Source organism: Diachasma alloeum, unplaced genomic scaffold, assembly GCF_001412515.2.
Source record: "Diachasma alloeum isolate Michigan unplaced genomic scaffold, Dall2.0 Dall_scaffold_00180, whole genome shotgun sequence".
In the NCBI taxonomy this organism is placed as follows: domain Eukaryota; kingdom Metazoa; phylum Arthropoda; class Insecta; order Hymenoptera; family Braconidae; genus Diachasma; species Diachasma alloeum.
In genome coordinates, this window is record NW_021680346.1 from 3,289,056 (window position 1) to 3,314,734 (window position 25,679).

A 25,679-nucleotide genomic window follows, 5' to 3' on the forward strand; every position below is an offset into this window, starting at 1 on the left:
AAATTTCCTACAAGCATATTTCGTTCCGGAATTACGGAAAAGATACGTAATTTTTATTGAATATTTCTCTCCGTGTATCTTTGATTAACGGAAGTTAATTATTAACGGAAATAATAATCTTGAGATTCACTTCCGGTATGATACACCACACACCTGAATCAATTTAATCGTGATGTTTTGATTGCAGAGCGCTAAACTGGGAGATTTTGCGTATGGACTAGTAAGGATAAACGCGAAAACGAGATATTTTTTGCGACAATCTGATCAACAGTTTGCCAAAATCGAAAAGTAAAGCCCGTGAAAAATAGCCAAATCCAGCAATATATGCTCCAATAAACGATAGAATGACGAAATCATACCTCAAGATCTTCGATCAATATGGCTTCCAAGCACTTAGTCACGTCTCGCATACTTCTACTGTTACTAATAATGACATTTTGGACCATAACAAAATAATGTGTTTGATTTTTTCAACTTTCCAACACGAAGGAAGTTAGGGGAATACGAGAATCCAACACAATTGATTGAAAAAGACAAATAACGCAATTGAACAAAATAATATGAAACGATAAATAATATATGATAGAAGAAAATGATGTGTAAAATGACCATTCGAAAACCTGTTGTTAATTTAATAGCAAGAATGGCTGTTATGTGAAGACAAAAGCAATTTCCAACTTGGACCTTACGTACACGGAGAAAAATATTCAATAAAAATTACCAGAAAAAAGGCGTAAAAATTACGTTTCGAAAAGTAATCTGGGAGCGAAGTAAAATTCAATAAAAAGTGTCAATCGTCACGTAAATTCTACAATCTATTCCGTAAAAATTACTCATCCGTCCGACGCCTCACGGCTAGCCGTGAGGGGGAGATTTTAACAACACGTTCCGTAATTTTTCCGGAACTTTTCGTAAAAATTCTTAAACATCCAAGAATTTTCATNTCTGTCTCAACACGTATGAACACATCTAATAAAAAACCTAGGGAATTCGGAAGACAATTCTATTGAACTTTCTATTAGTTTTTGGCCGATTCTACTGAAATGTTCAACAGAAAATATTACAAAAATATTATTTTTCGACTTTTTCTATAGAATACTTTTCATTGAACACTTCAATAGAATCGCAGAATTCGCTAGGTTTTTCTATTTAATTTTTTCGTGCGTGAATTGAGTAAATATTGGAATACACTGAGAAATATGCGAGTGTTATAGACTTTTTATGGAAAAGATACATGAGCCAGCCTAGAATTATTGAATTATTAAGCACACGGAGAGAAATGTTCAGTAAAAATTACGGAACTGTGTTAGCTCACCAATTACGGAATCGATTCGGAAAATTTAAGTGACGGTATTGTAATTTTTCACGAGCGATTCAGATAAACATTACGGAATGCTCTGGGAAAATTCCGTGACGGTTCCGTAAAATTTCCTACAAGCATATTTCGTTCCGGAATTACGGAAAAGATACGTAATTTTTATTGAATATTTCTCTCCGTGTATCTTTGATTAACGGAAGTTAATTATTAACGGAAATAATAATCTTGAGATTCACTTCCGGTATGATACACCACACACCTGAATCAATTTAATCGTGATGTTTTGATTGCAGAGCGCTAAACTGGGAGATTTTGCGTATGGACTAGTAAGGATAAACGCGAAAACGAGATATTTTTTGCGACAATCTGATCAACAGTTTGCCAAAATCGAAAAGTAAAGCCCGTGAAAAATAGCCAAATCCAGCAATATATGCTCCAATAAACGATAGAATGACGAAATCATACCTCAAGATCTTCGATCAATATGGCTTCCAAGCACTTAGTCACGTCTCGCATACTTCTACTGTTACTAATAATGACATTTTGGACCATAACAAAATAATGTGTTTGATTTTTTCAACTTTCCAACACGAAGGAAGTTAGGGGAATACGAGAATCCAACACAATTGATTGAAAAAGACAAATAACGCAATTGAACAAAATAATATGAAACGATAAATAATATATGATAGAAGAAAATGATGTGTAAAATGACCATTCGAAAACCTGTTGTTAATTTAATAGCAAGAATGGCTGTTATGTGAAGACAAAAGCAATTTCCAACTTGGACCTTACGTACACGGAGAAAAATATTCAATAAAAATTACCAGAAAAAAGGCGTAAAAATTACGTTTCGAAAAGTAATCTGGGAGCGAAGTAAAATTCAATAAAAAGTGTCAATCGTCACGTAAATTCTACAATCTATTCCGTAAAAATTACTCATCCGTCCGACGCCTCACGGCTAGCCGTGAGGGGGAGATTTTAACAACACGTTCCGTAATTTTTCCGGAACTTTTCGTAAAAATTCTTAAACATCCAAGAATTTTCATGTTCTGAGGCGTAATAAGTCTTGAAGTTTCTGTTAGACTTTACTTGCATAAAAATTACGGGACTTTTTCGTATTTTTTCGGTGACAGATTTATTCTCTTATATTCCTATAGAAATTCACTGAAAACGATTCTCGCTTCCGAATTACGTGAAATGTTCTGTAATTTTTCGTGAATATTTCTCTCCGTGTACACTTTTTAATACCCACTATATTTTTTAAGACTTATAGGATGTAAAGTGAAGTCTCAATCTTCAAATCTCCTTTCGCCTTCATTAACTTTTCAAGTACGGCGTCTATATGTCCTATAGACCCTTTCCGTGATTAATAAAAATTCATTATCTTTCGTACTACTGTAGATATCGAAATCCTAAAAATTTCCGCACGAAATAGATAAAATTATCAACACAATGTGACTCGATTTTTTTTCAAGTCATTTTTAATATTATATTAAAGATTTTTAAACACAAACAATACGGAACTGAATTCGGTATCAGATGCATATTCAAACCGCTCGTTTATCGAGCTAATGTTCATAAAAAATTCTGAAATTCTTACTGAACATACTCTATACATTCCTTTGTCGAATAGCGCAAACGAAATTTCGATTCAAAAAATTACGGATTTGTTATTAACAAATTTCTGACAATCGCCAATGTTGACAACCGTTTGTACAATCGAACTGAAATTAGTCTTAAAAATTCCAGATAAATCTGTATAAACGAATACCGTAATTGAACAACTTATTGGTGAGAGATCAAAATTATCATTAAATTTTCGGATAATTTTTTTATCATCAGTGTAGAAATTATTGCATATTGACCAGAGAATGCGCATATATAGACGGGAGACCGCGGGCCGATGAGGATATACCGCGCGATATGGGCGCCGTACTTGACGGGTTAAATATATATTGAGAACATGTCAAGACGTGTGATGCGCTGGTTAAGTATTACCACGCAATTCCTCCATCCCATTAAACGTTGCTCTGTCTTTATAAAGAGGAATTCTGAGACGAAATGTCAAAAGACTATTTTTGTCAGAAATTTATACAGCCACAAAAAAGATCTTATATTTTTTCCTACAATTAATCATTTCCTAGATAGAAGCACAATTCATTCTATGTGAATGATCATTTTTCAAAAATTCATAAACATTTGAACGTTATAACACAGAATTGGTTTGGTTAACTTCTGTCGAAGAGTCGCTCTCGAGCCTAAAGCTTCTAGTATTTGGGTTTTAGCGTAATTTCTCAATCGCAGTTTTATATAATCAGCAGTAATTGTTTTTATAATCTTGATCTAGTACAGGATGAGAAGACGAAAATAATTTCGATATGATTGTTGAAAAATGCCTGAATTATCTCCTCAATTATCCGGATTTATTTTTTTCACAGTTCATGTCTCGTAATTCACTTTATCATGCGTGCTGATGGACGGTTATTACAAAGAGCCAGGCATACAGACGGCTAAACTTTCTAGTTAAATGACAGATGATTCCTCTTAAGTATCTATATTATTTGAACAGAAACAGCTCAAATATACAAGAAAAACTTTATTACCAATATACATATCATACAATTCCCCCTCTCCCTTTCCTTCTCACAATGTATTCCCCCCAATGACATGAGACGCATCCAACGAGAAACACCTGCAGGTGCAAGAGGTAACCGGGCACTCGGTATGCTGCCCAAACCAATGAGTAATATGATCCGTATGCCCTCCATGCCTGCAGCTCTGGCACCAGGTGAACCAATTCCCAAACTCCGTGAGCTTCCCGTCCTCATCATTCCTACTGGCCATCCCACCAACCCCAGTGATATTCACCTGAAACCCACTGACCGTCCCCATGTGCATGAGACAAATAGCGCACCGAGGCAGTGGTTTTCTGCAGCTCGGGCAAGACGACATCTTCAATTTATTCGAGGTGTTCCCCAGTCTCCCGAAGGGTCCCCTAGCCCGACTGAGGCCCTGCATGAAAGCCGATATGCTCTTCCCACAGAAATTGCAGGAAATGTAAACCTGCTGCGGTGGTTTCTCATTCGTTGACGATCTCATAACAATATCAAACTGCGCCCGCTGATTCCACATCTTCCAGGCGTCCAACAACCCCTTGTAACTCTCAATCCATACTTGGACTTGATTCTCCTGAAGGAGTTTCGAGGATAACGCTCTGATCGCTATCAAGCTGCAGCTCTGGACGTCTCCCGTGATCTGCAGGTACCTGGGTCAAGTCGTTAAGAGGTATGTATAAAGTATTTTTTTTTTATTTGCGTTATTTTAGGGCTCTGATGTTAACGTGAATGTTACGCAATCGTATGAAATCCCAGAATCTTTGTGAAGAAATTTAAAAATAGCAATTTCTTAAATTCCTTCACAATTTAATTTAATTTAATTCATTGAATTCATGTTTTGAGTGTTTGAATATTTCTATATTATTGTTATTTTTATTATTATTCGATAGGCTTTCACCTGAATTGGTTACAGATAAATTGAATTAAATTGCAAGAAAGCTTTCTAATTCTCAGCAGAATCCCGCCTAAAATTTTATTTCAAATTCATCATAATATGCAGAGATGTATGAACTGTGAATAATCGTGGGTTTCCACTCTAGTTGTTGAAAGTATATGATAAATTAAATTTTAAATGATGAACACTGAGAAAAAAAATTACTTCTGCCAAGGAATCATTTTCTTGGGAGAAGAATTTTTTTTTAAGAGCGTACTTCTCCAAGTCAGTCATTCCTAGGTGGTCCATGTCCATCTCCAAATGTTACAATTATGTTTAATTATGAGATGATGATGCTACATATGACCTTGAATGAACACCCTTCATTAGTTTTCGATTTTTTGAAATTTGAGATTTTTTTACGTAAAATATTTTGTAATAATTCTAAATGTCAATAATTGTCAATGAAGTTCATTCAAAATCATATACAGCATAATCATCCTATAATTTAGCATAATGGTAATATTTGGAGATGGACTTCAACCACCTGGGAAAAACTGGTTAGGAGAATGCGCTCCTAAAAAAATAGATTCTTCTCCCAAGAAAATGATTCCTTGACAAAAGTAATTTTTTTTCTCAGTGAAGTCAATTTCTCAGAATGCCTTAGAAAATCTTTGAATTTCCTTGAAGCTCTGTGAAATCTACTAAATGTTATAAAATCCTCTGAAATCTTTAAAATCTGCGACAATTTCCGAAGATGACATGAAATCCCTCGAAATACCAAAAAACATTTCAGAGTTCTTGAAACATTGATATCTTGAAATGTGTTCAGAATCTTGGAACTCCACTTTAGTTGTTTAAAAGTGTATTAAATTTCTCTGAGTGCCTTTGGAATGCGACAATTTCCAAAGATTTTATGAAATCCCTTGCAATCCCAAAAAAAACATTTCAGAGTCGTTAAAGCATTGAAACCTTGAAATCCACTGTACAAGTTTCTTCAAAGTGATCACTCCCCGGCAAATATTTTATAACGCTTAGACCCTATAATTCGCCTAGACCGTTGATACTCCAGTAAAAAACCACATAAATACCTATTCAGCAGCTGAATCCCATCCATAGTGGCCCCCGTCAGCAAGAACCCCGCCAGATCCCCCTCCTCCGTCAACTTGACCGTAAGTTTCTTCAGGTACTCCGCCAACTTCGAGTCCGACAAGAACATGAGCGCGAAAGCCACTCGATCCTCGACAGCCACCCCGCCCTCATTGAGAACCGCCTCATACGAGTCATTATCCGCCGTAAGAAAAGCAAAAGTTGCCCTTAAATAAGGATCCGACAACTGCGCCCTAGACTTGAGACACAATTCCCTCCACATGCTGTTCCGATCCTCCGAAAACCCGGACAAAGCCATCGCCACGATGTTCAAATTCGTGGAAGCCGGCATCTTGTTGGCACCCCTATTCAGAATCTCGATAGCCTGCCTCAAGCACAAATTGAAGACCGAGATAGCTGTGGCTCTGGCATAATTCCCCTCCCGCTCCAACCGCTCTATGAACAGATTATTCTTCTCCTCAAACACCGATTCCTTGCTTTGCACATCAAACCTCCAGCCACAGAGCTGCAGGGCTTTGTCCCTGTCCGGAGACTTGTAGATCTTAGCTGTGTGACTAGTCGACCCGATGTCCGTCCACGGACGATTAATCAACTCCGACTTTATGAAGCTGTTGGACAAGCCATCAAGCTTCATAACGGTCCTCACCCCGGGATGTTTGTTATCCCCAGAGGGAATCACCTCGTCCTCGACTAACGATCGACTGAGATACAACCAATGCCACAAGTTCCTCAGCTGATCATTCTCCGCCAGCTCCCCATTCTGCGACAATTCCGGCAGAAGTCCGTAATCCGTGAACGCCCGTTTCTTAACGAGAATCGCGATGTCGTCGAATCCCCTGTAAATGCTGTCAGAGCTGCTCAAGTACTTGATAGCCTTCGAAGCGTGGTTCCACGCGATGTGTGACCTGGTCGACCAATTGATGGTGATCCTCTCGTAGACCGTGTAGTCGCTCAGAGCCCCTTGATGAGATATGGCCAGAAGCCTGTTAACGTGATGCGGATGCCACGAGAAGCTCGTGGGGTACGACGTCCAGGGCGGAATGACCGTTCTCTCCAACGCCCCGGGTTCAGTCTCCTCGCTGTTCACCCCGACACTCCCACCCCCGCTGGATCCCACGACGATCCCGTTGGGTTCGCTCTCGGCGGTTCCGGCTGCAGCGCTGTTGCCGCAGTGCTGGATGTCGTGGAGGTACAGCGCGTTCGAGTCCTTTTGGATGGTCCCCAAGAGGTTGTGACGCGTGGGACACCAGAGGACTTTGATCACCGGTCGGCTCTGGGGAAGGGTGAGCACGGGCTTCTCGAAGTACCTAGTGTCCCAGATTGTAATCTGGTTCTCCACGTGGGACACCAGGTGGAACGAGTTGTGGGGGTTCACCGCAACGCTGTACACGGATTTCGTGGGGGTGGAGTTTACGACGCGGACTGAATCCCGGAAGTCGATTATCTTCAGTTGCTTGTTGTTAACACCCGCTACGCAACATCTCGATTCGTTGGGGAACCAGCTGAGGGAGTGAGTTGTCTCGGAGACGCCGGCCTCGGCGAGGGGTTTCAATGTCGCGTTGTGATCCGCTTGACTTACCGTTGTGTGATGGTGCAGGGATTGGCGGTCAAGCCCCGAGGTCGTGACGTTCTGACTCCGGACGATGTCCCAGAGGAGGATCGAGTGGTCTGTTCGGTACTTGTCGAGACCGCAGATCAGGAGGTTTGGGTCTAGTGGGTTCCAGGAGACGGCGTTGCATTGGCGCGCGTGTTTTGGAGGAAGCTCTTTGCCGGTGAGGCTCAGGGCGTCGAAGGCCGTGGGACCGAAGGTCGTGAGGACCACTTTACCGTTGGCTAGGCCCACGGCGAGGAGAATGTCGGGGTTGGGCTGGGGGTAAATGTCCACGCAGCGGACGTAGGGGTGGCTCGAGTTTGTGGCCAACTGGTGGGCCACTGTCCTCTCGGAGATTCGTTTGCCTGGGGGGAGGCGGGAGTTTAATTGAATTGGTGGAGGGGGGGGGGTGTTTTATAGGAATATAGATTATCGATTTTTATTTTTCTATAGAAATTCGGGGGCGTAAATTTTCCCAGCTTTTTCCGTTGTATAATCAAGGCTTTATATAAGATACCTTAGGGATAGTAGGAGAGTGGAATTCTGGGATTTCGTATACCCCCTGTGACGTGTGGAGATATTCACACGTCGATTTTATTCAATTAATATTTTCTAGATAGAAAAAGTCCCAAATGCTCAATAAGCAGTCTCACGGTGACACCTGAGTCCAGCTTCTCAGAATGGAGCTGTTTGATTGTCTTAGCCATTGTCAGTGATGGACATATGGCCGTGTTAGTTAGAAAAACCGTGAGAACACTTATTTAGCATTTTCGGCCAGCAACGACTTTGAAGCTCTGGAATAGGGCAGAGTACGGCAGGAGTTGAAGATGGACGGACGTCCTCTCCTAGCCAAAAATCTATAGTAGATCCGCGTCGAAACCGAACCCATTTAACAGTTGATTTTATACTTTACCTATCTATTCAATATACTGTCAATTATTAATGTAACAGTGGTGCTCGATTGTTTTATACGAAGAATACCTAATCAAATCCTATCCTAGTCGCGTCACGTTAGATCTTGAGAGAAATCCGCGTGAGCTCTGACCGTAGCTAGTTGAGCAAAAGTTTTTGAGTCGACTGGTGACTCAATTAAGGGAGGTAGAAAACCTCTCACGTCACACCCCACTAAGCGCACTTATAGAGAGGAGGAAAATAGGGATCAGTGGTTTGAAATATTCATTTTTACTGAATGGATATTGTTAACTAATCAATTTATACGAGTTTAATGTTTTGAATTCGTATAGCCCGCGTTAGCTTTTCTCTCTAAAAATAACCCAGCGTGATAGAATGGCAGCTGATGTTGGAGGACTTGAGAATAATTACTTCTGGACAGCTGAAGTACAAATTATTGAAAGTACGTAAATTAATTGAATTTTAATTAGGCTTTATTCTATCAAGATAATTCTGCGTCATCATTTTGATAATTACAGCGTCGAAGAAAAGAGGTGACCCTTGGGATCGTTTAACCCTTCTGATTACTTCACTTGACTCTCACGTTTGAACTGTTGACCCTTAAGTTCATTTGACCCTTATGAACACTTCGTTCGTCCCTCAGGTGTGACCCTTAACCCCATTTAATCCTTATAATCACTATTTTCTTGTTGAAAAATGATCGAGGCCATAGGTATCTTATAGAGAGGTATCTTATATAAAGACTCGACTGTATTTTCATTTGTTTCGCATGATGAAATCTAAGAAGAAAACACTTAGAAAATTCTTGTTCGAGAATTCTCATAGGAATAATTCCGGTAGAATGAGTTATATGGAAAAATCAACATCTGTATATTTTTTTTCTATAAATAAATATCTATTGAAAAACGCAAGGGAAAGTCACATATTTTTCAGGGGACAATGGGACAAAATGGACACTTGAGAATTTTTCTAAAAGTTATTTTGGTGGTATGGCCGTGCAAATCTTGACTGAAGAAGACATTGAGATGAATAAATTGATCAAAAAGGGCTGGAAATTGAAAGTGGCGGCGAGAGGAGGGAGAGTTAAAATGTTGGAGGATGGCAATGGCCCCCGCAGGAATGGGAAAGACAGAGAGGAACATCGGGAATGCGAAGAGAATCGGCCGAAAACTAATAGGAATTCAATACAATAGTCCAGCGAATTCGCTAGGTTTGTCTATTAACTTTTTTTGCGGGTGATTACGAAGTTTTTTATGATAAAACACACAAATGGGAATATCTGGAAAACTTTGTATGAACGGGTGTATGTTTTGATTGATTTCGATAGAAGGCATCGAAACAAATATTTTGAAAACAAAAAAAATCGAAATCGGTCCACTAGTTTTGAAGATATTTGCGGAAAACTATTTAAAAACGAGTTAATTTTTCGCAAAAACTATTAGATCGACCGGGCTGAAATTTTTTACAGAGTTAGGGTAAGCTACCCAGTAGATGGACAGTGCATGGAGAGAAATATTCAAGAAAAATTACGGAACATTTCACGTAATCCGCAAGCGAGAATCGTTTTCAGTGAATTTCTATAGGAATATAAGAGAATAAATCTGAAACATTCAGTAAATTTTCAGGTCTGTCACCAAAAAAATACGAAAAAGTCACGTAATTTTTCTGGAAGTTGTAAAATCTAATAGAAACTTCAAGACTTATTATGCCTCAGAACATGAAAATTCTTGGATGTTTAAGAATTTTTACGAAAAATTCCGGAAAAATTACGGAACGTGTTAAAATCTCCCCCTCACGGTGACTTATGGCTAGCCCTGAGGCGTCGGAAGGATGAGTAATTTTTACGTAACAGATCGTAGAATTTACGTGACGATTGACACTTTTTATTGAATTTTACTTCGCTCCCAGATTACGTTTCGAAACGTCATTTTTACATCTTTTTTCTGGTAATTTTTATTGAATATTTCTCTCCGTGTGCCTTATAGATGGATGAGCTACTTTTGGATAGAAAATTACGCAAAAAAAATACTGAAATGTGAATTGTTGCTTTGAATTTTCACTAACTGTTGTGATTTTTAACCCATGAGTGACGATTGTTTTTCGATCAATTTTTTTTTCAATTGCTAAAAAACAAACGTCTATCTACTGGGCAGTTTACCCTAGTCCTCATTGAGACCTATGATCTGACAAATTTTCTGATTTTTTGAAATTATTTTACCCACTTAATTACCCAATCTTCTAAAAGTTGTCATACAGACATGATCGCCAAACTTCGTATTTTTACGTTTCAGGCCATTCTACATAATTTCCAAGCAAAATTGAAAAATGTGAAAATTGGATGATTACAATGCTTTCATTTGAAAGCAGGATGGAGATGATGACTTGAAATTTTGAAGAGTTCACTTTTTTTCACGCATGAAAAACTTCAAGAGAAAACCTAGCGAATTCGTTGAAAAACTATTGCAATTCTACAGAAATTCTATGGGGTTCCTATAGGATTTTTATTGGAATTCTATTGAGATATTCTGTTTGTTGCGCCGATTCTATTGGACATTCGAAAAAAGAAAAAGGTCAATAAATAAAAAATAAAATCAATAGATTTCAAATTTCTGTTTGAATTTTTCTCTTAAGATTTTTTCTATAAGAATGCTTGGACATCGATTTTCTAAGTTTTTCCCACTTCTGCAATGCAAAACAAAACAAAATCCAGCGGAAAAAACTTAGAAAAATTGTGCCCAATAATTCTAATAGAAAATTTCCAACAGAAATTCGAAATCTATTGACTTTTTCTTATCGAATATCCGATAGAATCAGCGCAAAAAACAAATAGAATTTTTCAATAGAATTCCAATAGAAATCCTATTGAAATCCCATAGAATTCCTTTAGAATTTCTATAAAATTTTCTAGCGAATTCGCTAGGTTTTCTATTCAATTTTTTAATGCATGTCTCCTTGTGATGAGCCCAGACTGAGCTCAAGTGATCAATTTATTCCTCATTTATAGGAGAGAGTGGAGTAAAACGGCCCCTTTTGATTTTTTCAAAAATGTTAGCTCATTCAATTTTAAATAAAATGGGATCATTTTTTTTTCATGGAAACTACACTTCTTCCCCTTTAGAATGAGCCTAGACTGATCACAATTAATGAATTTGTTTCTGAGTTATGAGTATCACAAAAAAAAGTCAAAAGAGGCCGTTTTACCCCACTCTCCCTTAAATATTAAAAAATACCTCTGAAGTATCCATTTTGCCATACCTTCCGTTCCAGAATTTTCTAATAGAACTCTAACAGTAATTCAGCAGAATTTCGTAAAAAGCTAGGATATTCTATATTAAACTTTCTCGATTTTTATTAAATGTGCTTACATGAGGATCGCACGATGTCCTTGATCTGTCCAACTTCGTAGAGGCATATCTCGGTTCCCCAGGTTATAAATTTGTTGTGATGAACCGGGGACCACTGCACCTCCAACTTGGGGCTGTTGATAGTTGTCATCATCAGAGTGATGATCAACAGCAACAATGATGGGACGAGGTTATGTACGTGTTTACAAAATGCGAAGGGGAGGAAGACAGCGCCGTTAGTGTGAGAACTGACCACCTGATACTCAACGTCTCCCAAACAATAACAAACTTTATTCTGCTTTATTGCCTGGATTTTTCTGGTGCTGTGGGGGTTTTGTCACATGCCATGTGATAACCGCCTACTGAAATTCCATAATTATAGAGATTTTATAGAACTTGAAGGAGGGAAACGGAGAGTTCTTTATTTACATCGGTTATAGTATGTAAATCATTTTAAGTTGAAGCACCTTTGCATGTTTATTTGTGCATAAGGGAATTGTTTGGGGAGATCATGTCAGGCTCGATCCTGGGGACGTGTTCGTTGATGTGCCCTGATGAGGAGCGACGGTTGTAAGTATCAAAGATATTAATTAAAAGTCAAAGAGGGGAAGGTGAGGTCACACGCACAAAAAATTTAATAGATAAACCGAGCGAATTCGGTATATAGATAATTGGATTTCTATTGAACTTTCTTTTTTTAAATTTGTTTTTGGCCGATTCTATTGATTTGTTGAGTAGAAAATATTCTGTAGAAAAAGTTAATAGAATTAGATTTTTTTACACAACTTTTTTTATTGAGATATTTTCTAAAGAATTTATAAAATTTAAATCAGTTCAAATCCCTGATGAATCAAACCCAGATTTGACCCAGAATTAACTCTGGGTTTGATCTATCAGGGATTTTCTAAGTTTCGGTAATCGTTCAAGTTTTTCATTTCATCATTCAATCATTGAAGTTTAGGATTTTTTGTGTTATATCGACCTGTTATGAGCCAAAAAGTTCGAAAATGCAAGTTTTAGATCGTGTCCGTAGGGGAGGTTGGGGTAAAATGGACACTTTTGACTTTTTTTTAAATGTTAATGACGCGTTGAAATGTTGATAAAATTTAATAATCCTTTTTTCATTGCGAAGAACAATTCTTTCCCTTTGTGATGAGCTTAAACTGAGCTCAATTGATAAATTTGTTTCTGAGTTATGAGTAATTAAAACAAAAGTCTAAAGTGTCCATTTTACCCCACTCTCCCCTATGTGTGTGGTAAAGTTTGCCTTCAATTCTTCGCTAATGAATCCATGGAATTAAATCATACCTTTTTCTCAAAAGTAGGTATTGTTGAGCCCCTTCCATCGATATTAATTAAAATTCAGTCCATTTATTATTTTTTAAATTTTCGATTTTTCAAATCGGTTGTCCCAAGATAACTAAAAAAAATGTTCTGAATTGATTGAATGATGGCTTAAAAAATTTGTTTGGATGTCCCTTTGACCGAGTTCGAAGATGAAGACGATAGTCATAATCGTTATTTTGATTTATTTGAATATTTTCAAAAATTTTGTATTTTTTGAAAATCAGAATGCCAGGGATTTCTTTGAATATCATGCTTCAAATTAATTCAATCATAGCTTAAAATGTTTTTTTAATGCCATTAAGTTGAAGTTGAAAGATGATTACGATAGCTATATTGGTTGATTTTATTTTTATGATGATTGTTGAAACTTTTAAATTTTTCATGAATTTTCCTGAAAGTGAGCTTTCTGATGGTTTTTTCAAATGGATAAATGTTAAGAAAGAGGGCCCCACCACCGATCCTATGGTTAAATTTTCAAAAATTTTGGTGGTGGGGTCCTCTTTCTTAACATTTACCTTTCTGTCGAATGAAAAAAGAAAAGTGAATTATTATCAATTGAATTATAAGACGAATAGAAAATTATTATTCTCATCAGTACTCCCAGTAATAAAAAAAGATGATAAACAAAATTTAATGAAAATAAATTTTTTTCGCTTGAATTGCGTCGAATAGTCGTTCTTTGCCTGTTAAATTTTTTTTATACGTGCAAATGGACCTTCTTAAAGCAGCTTAGAATAGCTCCTGACAGACTGACACCGAATAATCAAACGGTTCGTGACTCATTTCAGTCGGGAAAAGGAAGGATTACTACATTCATTCGAAATTGATGCGTCCCAGAATAATCTGAAGAGACCTAAGGCTGACCCTGAGAAGATTATAAAATGTTACAGTAGATCAGGCCCTGGAAAGTTTATGATACATGACTTGAACCAGTTGAGGCCGGGGCCAGTTCTACTCTCCACCGTTAAATACTTATTCACGGAGTATGTAATTTTTTCTTTTGTTATAATTGATGCAGCTATTTCATAGAAAAACCTAACGTTTTGCTAAACAATCTTTTGACGTGGATACGTCTATGGTTTCAATATTGGGGGTCATTCTGGGCAACTTATGTGCAGCGTCACACGGACGAAAAAAGTTAATAGAAAAACCTATCGAATTTGTTAGAAAATTCTATTAAATTTCTATTAAACTTTCTATTAGTTTTTGGCTGATTCTGTTGACATGTTCAATAAAAAACATTCAATAGAAAAAGTTGACAGAATTCGATTTTTATTCTTTTCATATATTTTCTATAGAATTTGCTCGACTCAAATTTTCTAAGTTTTTTTCATTCTATTTTTCTTTTCTTCTCATCAAGAAAATCAAACGAAAAAACTTAGAAAATTTGAGCCGAGGAAATTCTATAGAAAATATCTCAATAGAATAAGTTACATAGAAAAATTTAATTCTATTGACTTTTTCTACTCAATATTTTCTATTGAACATTTTAATAGAGTCGGCCAAAAACTAATAGAACAGTTCAATAGAAATTCAATAGAATTTTCTAACGAATTCGATAGGTTTTTCTATTCAATTTTTTCGTCCGCGCATCTATCATAATTCTAGAAAATTCTAGCCATTTCAAGGTAATTCGAGAAGTTTCTTGAAATTTCGAAAAAATTCAAGGAGTTTCTAGAAATTTCGAGAAAATTCAGGGAGTTTCTAGAAAAATCGAGGGAACTCAAGGAGTTCCCAGAAAATTTGAGAGAATTCAAGGAGTTTCTAGAAATTTCGAGGAACGTCAGGGAGTTTCTAGGAAATTCGAGAAAAAAGGAAAGACCATGGACGTATCCACGAAAGTTTACAGTTGTATCGAAGATGCAGCCGCCTGCAATTTTTTCCAAACGTGCAGAGTTGCAAGAGAGAAGTTAAATCCGTTCATCGTCTATTAACTACTATTTCAGAATTGCCACTCGTTCAGATGTTGATTGGACAGTCATATACGATTTCATATTCGATCGCCTGAGGGCAGTCAGGCAGGATCTGACTGTCCAGAGGCTGGATGTCGTCATAACTGTCAAAATTCTGGAACCAATAGTCAGGTTTCATGTTTATGCTGCTCAAAGGTTTGTATTCAGTACTAAAGTACAAATGAATGAATCAATTTAATTCGTAATTGGACTTTACTTCCTATTGAGCCCCACGAAATTCAAAGGAGATTGGAAACATTTCGTTAATAATTTTCCTATAGCTTTCATTTTTCCAAAGAACAAAAAAAATTAATCGGGATTTCTATAGATCTTCTGATGATTACTATTACTTTTGTTCAAGTTCTATTGAAAAATTTCGCACTGCATTTTTTTCAATAAAAATGTTTAGTAGAAAATTTTTCAGTGTAAAAATCAATAGAATTTGATTACAATTCCTATGCAACATATTCTGTTGAGATATTTTTCATATAAATTCGCCGTTTTAAAATTTCCAAGTTTTTTTGTGTAATTTTTTCCATTAGAGGGAGAAATAGAGGGGAAAAAAGGGGAAATTTATGTCGAAAAATTTCTATAAAAAATATCTCAATAGAATAAATTGTATAGGAAGATCAAATTCTATTTATTTTATCTATACGACAATTTCTGTTGAACATTTTCTATTGAAAAAAAAACATGTAGAAAAGCTGTGGAATGGTTCAATAGAATTGACGAAATATCAATGGAATTTCCAATGGAGTTTATAAATTCTTTTGCTTTTCTGCATTATCATAAAAACTCGTAGAAAAATAATTCGTATAATTTTCAACAGAAGTCTAACATAACTTCCTAGCGAATGCACTAGGTTTAAATTTTTTAAATTTTTTAAATACCTCGTTTTGATAAATTTTTCAGATTGTGTGATAGAAGTCTTGAGGAATTCGTCCCTAAATTCAACAATCAGCATTTATTAGAATGCATCAAGGAACTCCTTGTTAGTTACGATGAACGAGACTATGAGCCAAAGAATTTTTTTTGTAGCAACAGAGCGCAGATCGAAACGCTGTATGTCCTGCTGTATCTGGGGGAGTGTGCAGCAATCGAGAGAGCATTGAGTCTTCCATTAGAATATAGGTATCATCAGTAACAATTCAATAGCGAAGCGGTAAAACGGTTTAAGTCAACTTAGCCCTTAGCTGAGTTTACGAGAAATATCTCCAAATCTATTGGAGATAACGAAATTTTCGTAATGACTTTTTTCTAGAGCGAATTGAGGGCTATAAAAAAGGTTATAACAAAAATTTTGCTATCTTCCTTAGATTTCGAGGTATTCATTGAATACTGGCCAATAGTTAAAATCGACTTGAACCGTTTTACCGTTTCGCTACTGAATTATTAGGATATTTACATGAACTTTCCCCTACTTTCCACAAAAATTTTCAATAGCGGAATGCTTTTTTGTCTTCAGGAATTCCCCCACTATGCAAATGGCGTTGAAGATATCTCTCGCCTGGTACCTAAGGAATTACGTGCAAGTATGTCGTACTATGGTTAAACTACCTCCTCTATTAGCAATGGCAGCAATGTCGAATTTACCACGGATAAGACGGTAATTATACTGCAGAACAATTTAAATTGTGACCTAATAATTTTTTTATTTCGTTTCAACCTAAAATTCCAAATCAAATATCGAGAAAATAAATTCAGAAATTGGACACGAATTTAAAAAATTCTATAGAAATAACTTGCGTTTTTCTCGAAAAAAATTATTGAATTTCTGTTGGAACTCTATAAGAATTCTATTGGAGTTCTATTAGAATTCTATTTAGGAATTTTATTTGTTTTTTCTATCAATTCTATTGAAGTGTATACAACTTTACCGTGACATTTTGTTAAAAGATATTCAACAGAAAAAATCTATACATTTTGGTTACTCCATAGGAATTCTTGGGTGTAAATTTTCTAAGCTTTTTCTGTTGTATTTTAATGTTTTTTCTCATCATGAAATCAAAGAAAAAACAAAGTAAATTCATGCCCACGAATTCTTAATGAAAAAATCACAGCAAAATGAGTTGTAAAAAAATCAACATCTAAAGACTTTTTTTTTAGAAAAAAATAACTATTCAGAAACGCACGGGGGAGTTGCATAATTTTTAATAAAATAGCATTTTTCAATAGAATTCTCAGAGAACTTCAATAAAATAGCTATAGAGTTCCAATAAAATTTCTTGGAGACAACCTAGGTTTTTATTTAAGGCCCGGGTGTACTATCTTTTGAACATTATCTCGATGTTTTTTTTTCATCTTTCGTCATCTGAAATTGTCAATTAAGTCCTGCATCATGCAGAAGTTTTGCAAAATTATGAATGAATAATTTTAAAAAAGTAGATAAAATTCTTAATTTTTTCAAACAGCATTTTTAATTTATATTCAGAATAAGTTGAATAACAAGAAATTGAAAAATGTATCTGATTTACGGTGACAAATGGCGGCCTGTCGCCCAATATCCTGCAGGGAGAAGACTGATTTCATAAATCTTTTCCCACACTGCACAGAGACATTTATTACGGAAAAGGCTCTTTGAAAAAAGTTGTAATATTTTGGAGAATTTTTTAATCACACTTTTATCACATAAAAATGGGAGATGACTACATACCACTGTTTTGAAAATTGAGATACCTAGCTGTTACTTACCATGAGGAGTTAGTGTTTTGTTATCCACCATGGAAAATGACAGCTAATAGATAATTTGCCACAGCCAATCAGATATTTGTAATTTCCACTTTTTTCAACTCATTCTGAATCTTAATTAAAAACGCTCTTTGAAAGAGTTAAACATTTTTTCCATTTTTTTCATCATTCTATCATAATTTTTGGGAATTTCTACGTGATGTACCGCTCAATTGACAATTTTGGATTACGAAAGATAAAAAAAATTCAGATAACATTCGAAAGATAGTACACCCTGGCCTTATGTCAATTTTTTATAGAATCGAGTGATGCTGTTGAAAAAAATTTATATTGTTGAACTTTTTGAATATTTTAGTTGGGAAAATCCTCCTCAAATTATTAAATACATAAATCGTGAGAACTTTATTTTTTCCAGTGATACTCTCCAAGTAATGAGTTCTGCATATAACAGTGCTCAATTGTGTTACCCTGGAGACGATCTCAGGAAAATTTTACTATTCAAGAGTAAGGAACAATTGCATAAAGAGTGCAGGCATTTTGGATTGGACGTCATCGATGGGAACATTCGTTTCCAAAAATGCAAATTTAAGGTGCATGAGAAAGAGGTAAGGCTTATGTTTTCTGATTAATAATTTAATACTGCATGACGAATGCGTGAGAAAATTCTATTGAATATTCTGTTAGTTTTTTCACAATTTTTCCCTCTGTTTTTCGTTCAATAGAAATTTTCAGTAGAAAATATTTTATATAAAAAATCAACAGAATTTGGTGCTTCTCCACAACTTGTTTTATTGAGATATTTTCTACAGAAATTCTTCAACTCAAATTTTCTGCGTTTTTTGTTTGATTTTTTCTTTATGAGAAAAGAGCAAAATAGAGTGAACAATATTTTTGAAAATTTATTTAGGAAATTTATGTCGAGAAATTCATACACAAAATGGCTCTATAGAAAAAGTTGTATAGAAAGATTAAAATCTGTTGACTCTTTCGATAAAATAGTTTATTGGAAATTTTCTATTAAAAACGCGCTGCAATGTTGCGGAGTTTTTGAACAGATTCGGCCAAAAATTAATAGAATTCATCATAGAATTTCGATAGAAATCCAAAAAAAAAAAATTTCTTCTCTTTAACACTATTTATCACCAGAAGGACTTTTATTCTGCAAATCTAAACAGATCATGTTGAATCTTAATGGACCTTAATTGGTCAGCACTTCGAGGAAGATGAAATAATCTAAATCGAAATCTAAATAATCTAAATCTCAATAGAATTAAAAAAAATCTGTTGATATCTGTTGCGAGTTGAAGTAAACGTCATGAATAGAAAATAAAAATAACAAATTCCCCTGGTGCTAACTGATGAGAAGGCACGAATTAAATATCAACCAGTTACATATAATATAAAAAATCATTTTATTACAAAATTCCATTTTTCAATTCCAGAGAAATCCCCAGAAAGTATTTTCCGATGAAATGCTGCACTTATTTCTACCCAAAATCATTCTCAACTAGATCGAGAGCATGAGATCAGAGGGACGAGGGGAATATTAAATAAAAAACAGATCCTACTTTACACCAGTTGAATGAGATTGATCTTTATTGGGAGTCACTGGATGAACTGCTGGAGGAATCAGTCGACATGACTTCAACATCCTCATTTTCTTGCTTATGGGTGTTCATGGCGACACTTCCTTGTCCACCCATTGACATGTGAATCTCACCGGACGGATGCCATGCAAATTGATTCGCTGACGATGCTGGTGGCTCTGAAAATATTTTTGAAATAAAAATTAGTCTTGATGAAAAAAACTCAGTAGCGAAACGGTAAAAAGATTTAAGTTGATTTAGTTCTTAGCTGAGTTTTCGAAGAATATCTTCAAATCTGAGGAAGATGGATAAATTTTTCTAATAACATTTTTTGTAGATCTTAATCCGCTCTGCAAAAAAGGCTGTAACAAAAATTATGCTATCTGCCTTAGATCCCGAGATATTCACTGAAAACTGACCAATAGTCAAAATTCACTTGAACCATTTTACCACTTCGCTACTGAAATTTAAGAATTAAAATTATTCTTAATGCCATTTGAATATATTATTGTTTTCTGTGGACAACGAAACATTCATGAAATAATTTCATAGAAGTTATTTCAAGGCAATGATTTTTCAAGACAATTTCGAAAAGATTTCGAAGGTTTTTTCTCCAAATTATGCGAATTATTCAGGGATTTTGTTTGTAAGACTGTTGTGCAAACAAATTTATAAATTTTTCATTAAAAAATTCTCAAGTAAATTGCAAGTTTCTTATTATATTACCTGTTGAGTGCCCCGTTCGATGAAGATCTGACGTGATCCCTGGATGTGATCCAAGAAGCTGACCATTCAATGGTAAATCACTTAATCGACCCAGGTATCCTAATCGCATCTCAATATCTAAGAATAAACACGAAAATTCATGAATAAACTTAGTTTCCATGAGAATTTTATCGGAGTTTCATTGAACTAGCGAACGGGCGCTTCACGCCCGTCGCTAGATTATATTATATTATACCAATTTATTTTGTTTTCTTTCCAATTTTTCTTTGCGGTTAGATTAAATTAAATTTATTGGATTCTATTCCCATTGTAGTATACAAATTGTGGGAACAGTTTTTCTCATTTTCAAATGAGATATTTATGATAAATAAAAGGAGAGTATTGATGCTTTTTGTTGGGATAATGATCGCAAGAAAATAAAGATTTCGATATTTCAATCTCTCCGGAAAGTTTTAAAATTGATATATTTTTTCACATACCCATTAATTCAATTCCTATCCTCACATTTTGATAGAATACATTGATTAAGGCCCGGGTGTACTATCTTTCGAATATTATCTGGATTTTTTTTATCTTTCGTAATCCAAAATTGTCAATTGAGTGGTACATCATGTAGAAATTCCCACAAATTATGATAGAATGATTAAAAAAATGGAAAAAATTCTGAACTTTTTCAAAAAGCGTTTTTAATTGAGATTCAGAATGAGTTGGAAAAAGTGGAAATTATAAATATCTGATTCGCTGTGGCAAATTATCTATTAGCTGTCATTTTCCATGGTGGATAACAAAACACTAACTCCTCATGGGAAGTGACAGCTAGGTATCTTAATTTTCAAAACAGTGGTATGTAGTCACCTGCCATTTTTATGTGATAAAAGTGTGATTAAAAAATTCTCCAAAATATTACAACTTTTTTCAAAGAGCTTCTTCCGTAATAAACCAGTCTTCCCCCTGCATGATATTGGGTGACAGGCCGCCATTTGTCACCGTAAATCAGATACATTTTTGAATTTCTTGTTATTCAACTTATTCGGAACATAAATTAAAAATGCTCTTTAAAAAAATTAAGAATTTTTTCTACTTTTTTTTGATTATTTATTCCTAATTTTTCAAAACTTCTGCATGATGCAGGACTCAATTGACAATTTCAGATGACGAAAGATGAAAAAAAACATCGAAATAACGTTCGAAAGATAGTATACCCGGGCCTTAAAAAAAATAGCAAAGAATAAAAATCCGAGATGAAAATTTTTATCGGATTAATATAATGTAATTAAATTTAAAATCCATCGTCCCAGATATTCCGTCAGAAACAAATTGCTAATTTCTTATCAAAAGTATATTGGCTACGCTGTGACGAAAGCAATTTCCCCCTTATTTTTCCTGTTCATTAAAGTTTTTCATGAATTCATTCTCAAAAATACTGGAATCGAAATAATACTGAGAGAATGTATGAACGAATTCAAAATTTTTAATTTTGCCTTTTAGTGTTCTAAAATTAAATTTACCAGTTGGATAAGGCCTCCTGGGATCTCCCTGCTGCCAGGTCAGAGGGGCACACACAGCATTAGCAGCGCTGATTCGATGAGCAAATTTAATGAGCTCCTCAGAAGGAACTGGTCGCTTGTTCGCCCGTGCAATCGACTGCAATTTTTGTTTCGCTTGATAGATAGCCGTTGCCAAGATCTGCTCAGCCTCTTTCAACTGGCGCTGCAACTGCTGAATGTCTTGATCCTGTCGTTCCACTTCGGCCTTCAGAGCGTCCATCTTTATGTTTATCTGGGCTTGCTCTGCTGATTGTATTAGTGTTGATTTCAATTCTTGGTCTTTGGAGACGAGCAGCTCCGTCAGCTGGGCGTGCTCTGATGTCGATAGCTTTGCATGCTTCTGGGCTATTGTGTTTTCAATCATCTCCCTGTAATTGTCAATTATGAATGGACACGTATGAGAAAACTCAATTGAAAAGTTCCTTTTTGTTCCACTATTCGAAATAATTTAATTCATTGTTGAATGGCTTGTTAACGCGTACGAAAAAATTAATAGAAGAACTTTGCGTTTTCTTTGACAAATTCTACTGAATTACTACAAGAATTCTATTGGAGTCTGTACCTTTTCCGTGTTAGTTTTGCTTTTGAATGGAAACATTGTGATCGTCCAATTTTCACATTCTCTAATTTTGATTGGACAGAGAGTAGGGCGAACAGGACGGACCATTTCTGGACGGATAAGGGAAATTGGGATTTCGTCACGCACGAAAAAATTTAATAGAAAAACCCATCAAATTCGTTAGAAAATTCTATTGAATTTCTGTTAAACTTTTTATTAGTTTTTGGCTGATTCTATTGACATGTTCAATAGAAAACATTCAATAGAAAAAGTCAACAGAATTCAATTTTTCTATATAACTTATTCTTTTCATATATTTTCTATAGAATTTGCTCGACTCAAATTTTCTAAGGTTTTTTCATTCTATTTTTCTTTTCTTCTCATCAAGAAAATCAAACGAAAAAACTTAGAAAATTTGAACCGAGGAAATTCTATAGAAAATATCTCAATAGAATAAGTTATATAGAAAAATTGAATTCTATTGACTTTTTCTACTGAATATTTTCTATTGAATATTTCAATACAATCGGCCAAAAACTAATAGAACAGTTCAATAGAAATTCAATAGAATTTTCTAACGAATTCCATAGGTTTTTCTATTAAATTTTTTCGTCCGTGGTGGTAGGATCTAAAATAAAAGAATCACCTAAATGGGGATATGGTTGCTTCCATACCTTCAAGAATGTTTTAATTAGCAGAAAAAATTATTTCAAGTAAAATCGAATAGAAACAGCCCAATTTTTAGCCGATTTGTCGTAAAAAACGGATAAAAGGAATTTTTCAACTGAATTCTAATAGAACTCCAATAGAATTCTTAGATTTCCAATACAAATTGAACGGAATTTCTCAGGGAAAACATCAAGTTATTCTATTAAATTGTTTCATACTTAAATAATTTTGATTCTGCATAGACAATTTACGTAGAGCTGCGGGGTCTTCATAAAATGAAAGTAAAATCCATTTTGGCTTCAGCCATTCAATATTTGAAGCACTGTTGACACCTATGTGATCACGTTAAATTATTGCGAGAGTACAAAAGCGTCACATGACACATTACGAATATCTAAAATCCATTGAGTGAAGGACTACACTTCAAAACGAGTAGAAAAAAAATGAGTTTATGAAAAGAATGTAGTCTTCTCTTGTCAGTTATCGAATCGTATGTATTCCGAGTGCAATTAAATGTCAATCTTACTTGGCTATCAATTCAATATCATCAACGAGTGATAATAAAATTTCCCTGGTGCTTCTGTTGGTTGTCATTGTGCTCTAATTATCAAACAGAGAGTCCTGATCGTTTCTTCAGTGAGGAGTTGCAGAAGATTCTAGGTTAGCTTTCAGATTCACTCAGTTTACTGGAGTCAACGGTCAACAATGACTAAACTTCCACCGAAATATCACAAATAGTTAATTATCACACCAAATGGGCTGCACAGATATGTTTTCACATGAGATGTTCTAAAATAACACTTCGCGGAGGACTAGTTTCTCGACTGTTTATCAACAACACTTCATTCTGCGCACGCGCTTATTTTTGAATGTTTTCTGCGCAGGTTGAAATGCACCAATGGTGTTCGAGGATTTCAAATTCTTTTCACTGCAAAATGTAGGCGCGCCGCTATAGATGCAAAATAACCGTCACTTTTAAAATGGTGTTATATGACCAAAAATGACGGTCATGTGACAAATATTCTTACTACAAATGAAGGTCCCAGGTTCAAACCCCGGTCTGAACTATCCATTTTTTCAGAACAAAAAAATTTCCTGGTCATTCATATTGAGAATAATCCCGGTTCCCCTCCTTCAGCCAAATCCCATCCAATCAGTTTCTATGACGCTACAAAGATGTGGAATGCTATATAAATTCCCATCTTTAACCCTCCTCAACTGGCTCAATGAGCAAAGCGCCGCCTTTTCTCGATTTTTTCTTGTTGCATGCAAAATTATGTATGAAAAAATTTATAAAAATTACAACGCCTACTTCAAACCCTCTAGAATGAACGGGTAAGATTCCTATCCCTTGAAAACCCCATGAATACCATGAAAAATAATAATTTAGTGAGACTGGTAAGAAACCGCGGCGCCTCGCCGCCCGGAGCCAGGGGACTCGTGTATTAGCCGGTTTTTAACCGCGCTGTTGCCACGTCATTTGTTTCAGTTCAGACATACTAGGAACGTTAACATCTCTATCACGTGCCGTGTTTGGCGTCTCATAAAAAACGCGAATTTTTGTTTTTTAAGCATAAATGGTGTTTTCTGTACTGCTTCTCACGATTTCTCGTCTGGGAATTGGTATTACATACTTGCCAAACTCGAAAACTTGAAAATCACTACAGAAAAATATTGTTCCTGGGCTGTTGCGATGGGGTTTTTTTACTCGTGTGGTTGGCCAGTCCTCGCCTACGGCTCGGAGGCCAACGCCACAGGAGTAAAAAACCCCATCGCAACAGGCCGAAAAAATACTATTAATTCGAGGAACATGTGTGCAGTGTATAGATTTTTATTCACGTATAGGGCTCCAATGGAGCAACACCGCGCTCACTGTAACACGGGCAGCGCGTTGCTCACCGAGCCAGTGGACTCGGGTGGGCACCGAACGCTAGTTCAGGAGGGTTAATGTTTCTCTTAATATCTGTCTATACATATAATAAAAAAAAACGGGGAGGGAAAATTTAGAGGACGCTGAAAGATGAGGGGTTCCCATATGGGGGGAGGGTGTCCATGGGGGAATATCCAGCGATTCCATCAAATCTGTAGACAAAATATATTGCCCCAAAAATTTTAGGTTCCGCTTTTTTTTTTCATAAAAAATTCGACTCTATTTAGAAGGCACTCTCGGCTCCAACTTTCAAAAATATTCCCCCCAATATACTCATATATAATAGAAAAAATGCAGATTACTTTTGGGACTTCTTCTCTTGAATTTCAGGCAATTGAAACGATGAATTTGTATTTTCATATTCAGTCGTATCCACTCGGTCACATAGTTGGGGGGTGGAGCGAGCGAAGCGAGCGGCGGCGGCAAAGCCCCCCGTCGGGTTGGTGAGCGAAGAGAGCAGGGGGCGGAGCCTCCTAGTAATGAATAGGATTTTCTCGCGACGATCGCCAGCATTTGAAAACGCCTCATTTAATAGTGTTTTCCACCACCCCACTGCTTGAAACAAGTCTAAACTTCAATTTCAACTTATGTAGCATTTGTCACAATGATGTTAACCCTCGAGTGGTCGCACCTCTCCACCAAACGTATCTGGTCGCGTGATGAGCGCAGCGCCGTTCCGTGTATTTTACCATTTTGAGAAAAAAAAAGTTGAAACAAATGATGTATTTATGATTAAACGAGTAACGTTGAACTTCCAACTAAGAACTAATATGAATATAAAACGAGAAAAGTGAAAACATTATTTAAAAATTTATTTCCATTCGGTGCAAAAATTTCACATTTAGAGGTTAAACACAGAGATTTTGACCGAGTCGAATTTTTAAGGAATTTTAATTTTTGATCGGTGC

General features: G+C 35.8%; 3 protein-coding genes across 3 annotated transcripts; 1 reads left to right on the plus strand and 2 right to left on the minus strand.

The window, feature by feature from the left end:
- Positions 1-3,578: 3,578 nt before the first annotated feature.
- On the minus strand, positions 3,579-11,944 carry LOC107044048 (GATOR complex protein MIOS-B). Its single transcript, XM_015265798.1, has 3 exons — positions 11,789-11,944; positions 5,902-7,876; positions 3,579-4,586 (listed from the first exon to the last, which is right to left on the minus strand). The coding sequence occupies exons 1-3, from the start codon at positions 11,919-11,921 to the stop codon at positions 3,965-3,967; spliced, it is 2,730 nt and encodes a 909-aa protein (XP_015121284.1). The 5' UTR covers positions 11,922-11,944; the 3' UTR covers positions 3,579-3,964.
- An 85-nt stretch (positions 11,945-12,029) lies between these two features.
- LOC107044058 (germinal-center associated nuclear protein) lies at positions 12,030-20,043 on the plus strand. Its single transcript, XM_015265806.2, has 7 exons — positions 12,030-12,337; positions 13,903-14,097; positions 15,061-15,222; positions 15,979-16,197; positions 16,532-16,672; positions 18,170-18,359; positions 19,197-20,043. Exons 1-7 carry the CDS (start codon positions 12,279-12,281, stop codon positions 19,263-19,265), a joined length of 1,035 nt encoding a protein of 344 aa, XP_015121292.1. The 5' UTR covers positions 12,030-12,278; the 3' UTR covers positions 19,266-20,043.
- Positions 19,190-23,690, minus strand: LOC107044066 (mediator of RNA polymerase II transcription subunit 4). The gene is made up of 4 exons (XM_015265813.2): positions 23,368-23,690; positions 21,575-21,981; positions 20,067-20,183; positions 19,190-19,519 (listed from the first exon to the last, which is right to left on the minus strand). Exons 1-4 carry the CDS (start codon positions 23,433-23,435, stop codon positions 19,350-19,352), a joined length of 762 nt encoding a protein of 253 aa, XP_015121299.1. The 5' UTR covers positions 23,436-23,690; the 3' UTR covers positions 19,190-19,349.
- Between the last annotated feature and the right edge of the window lie 1,989 nt (positions 23,691-25,679).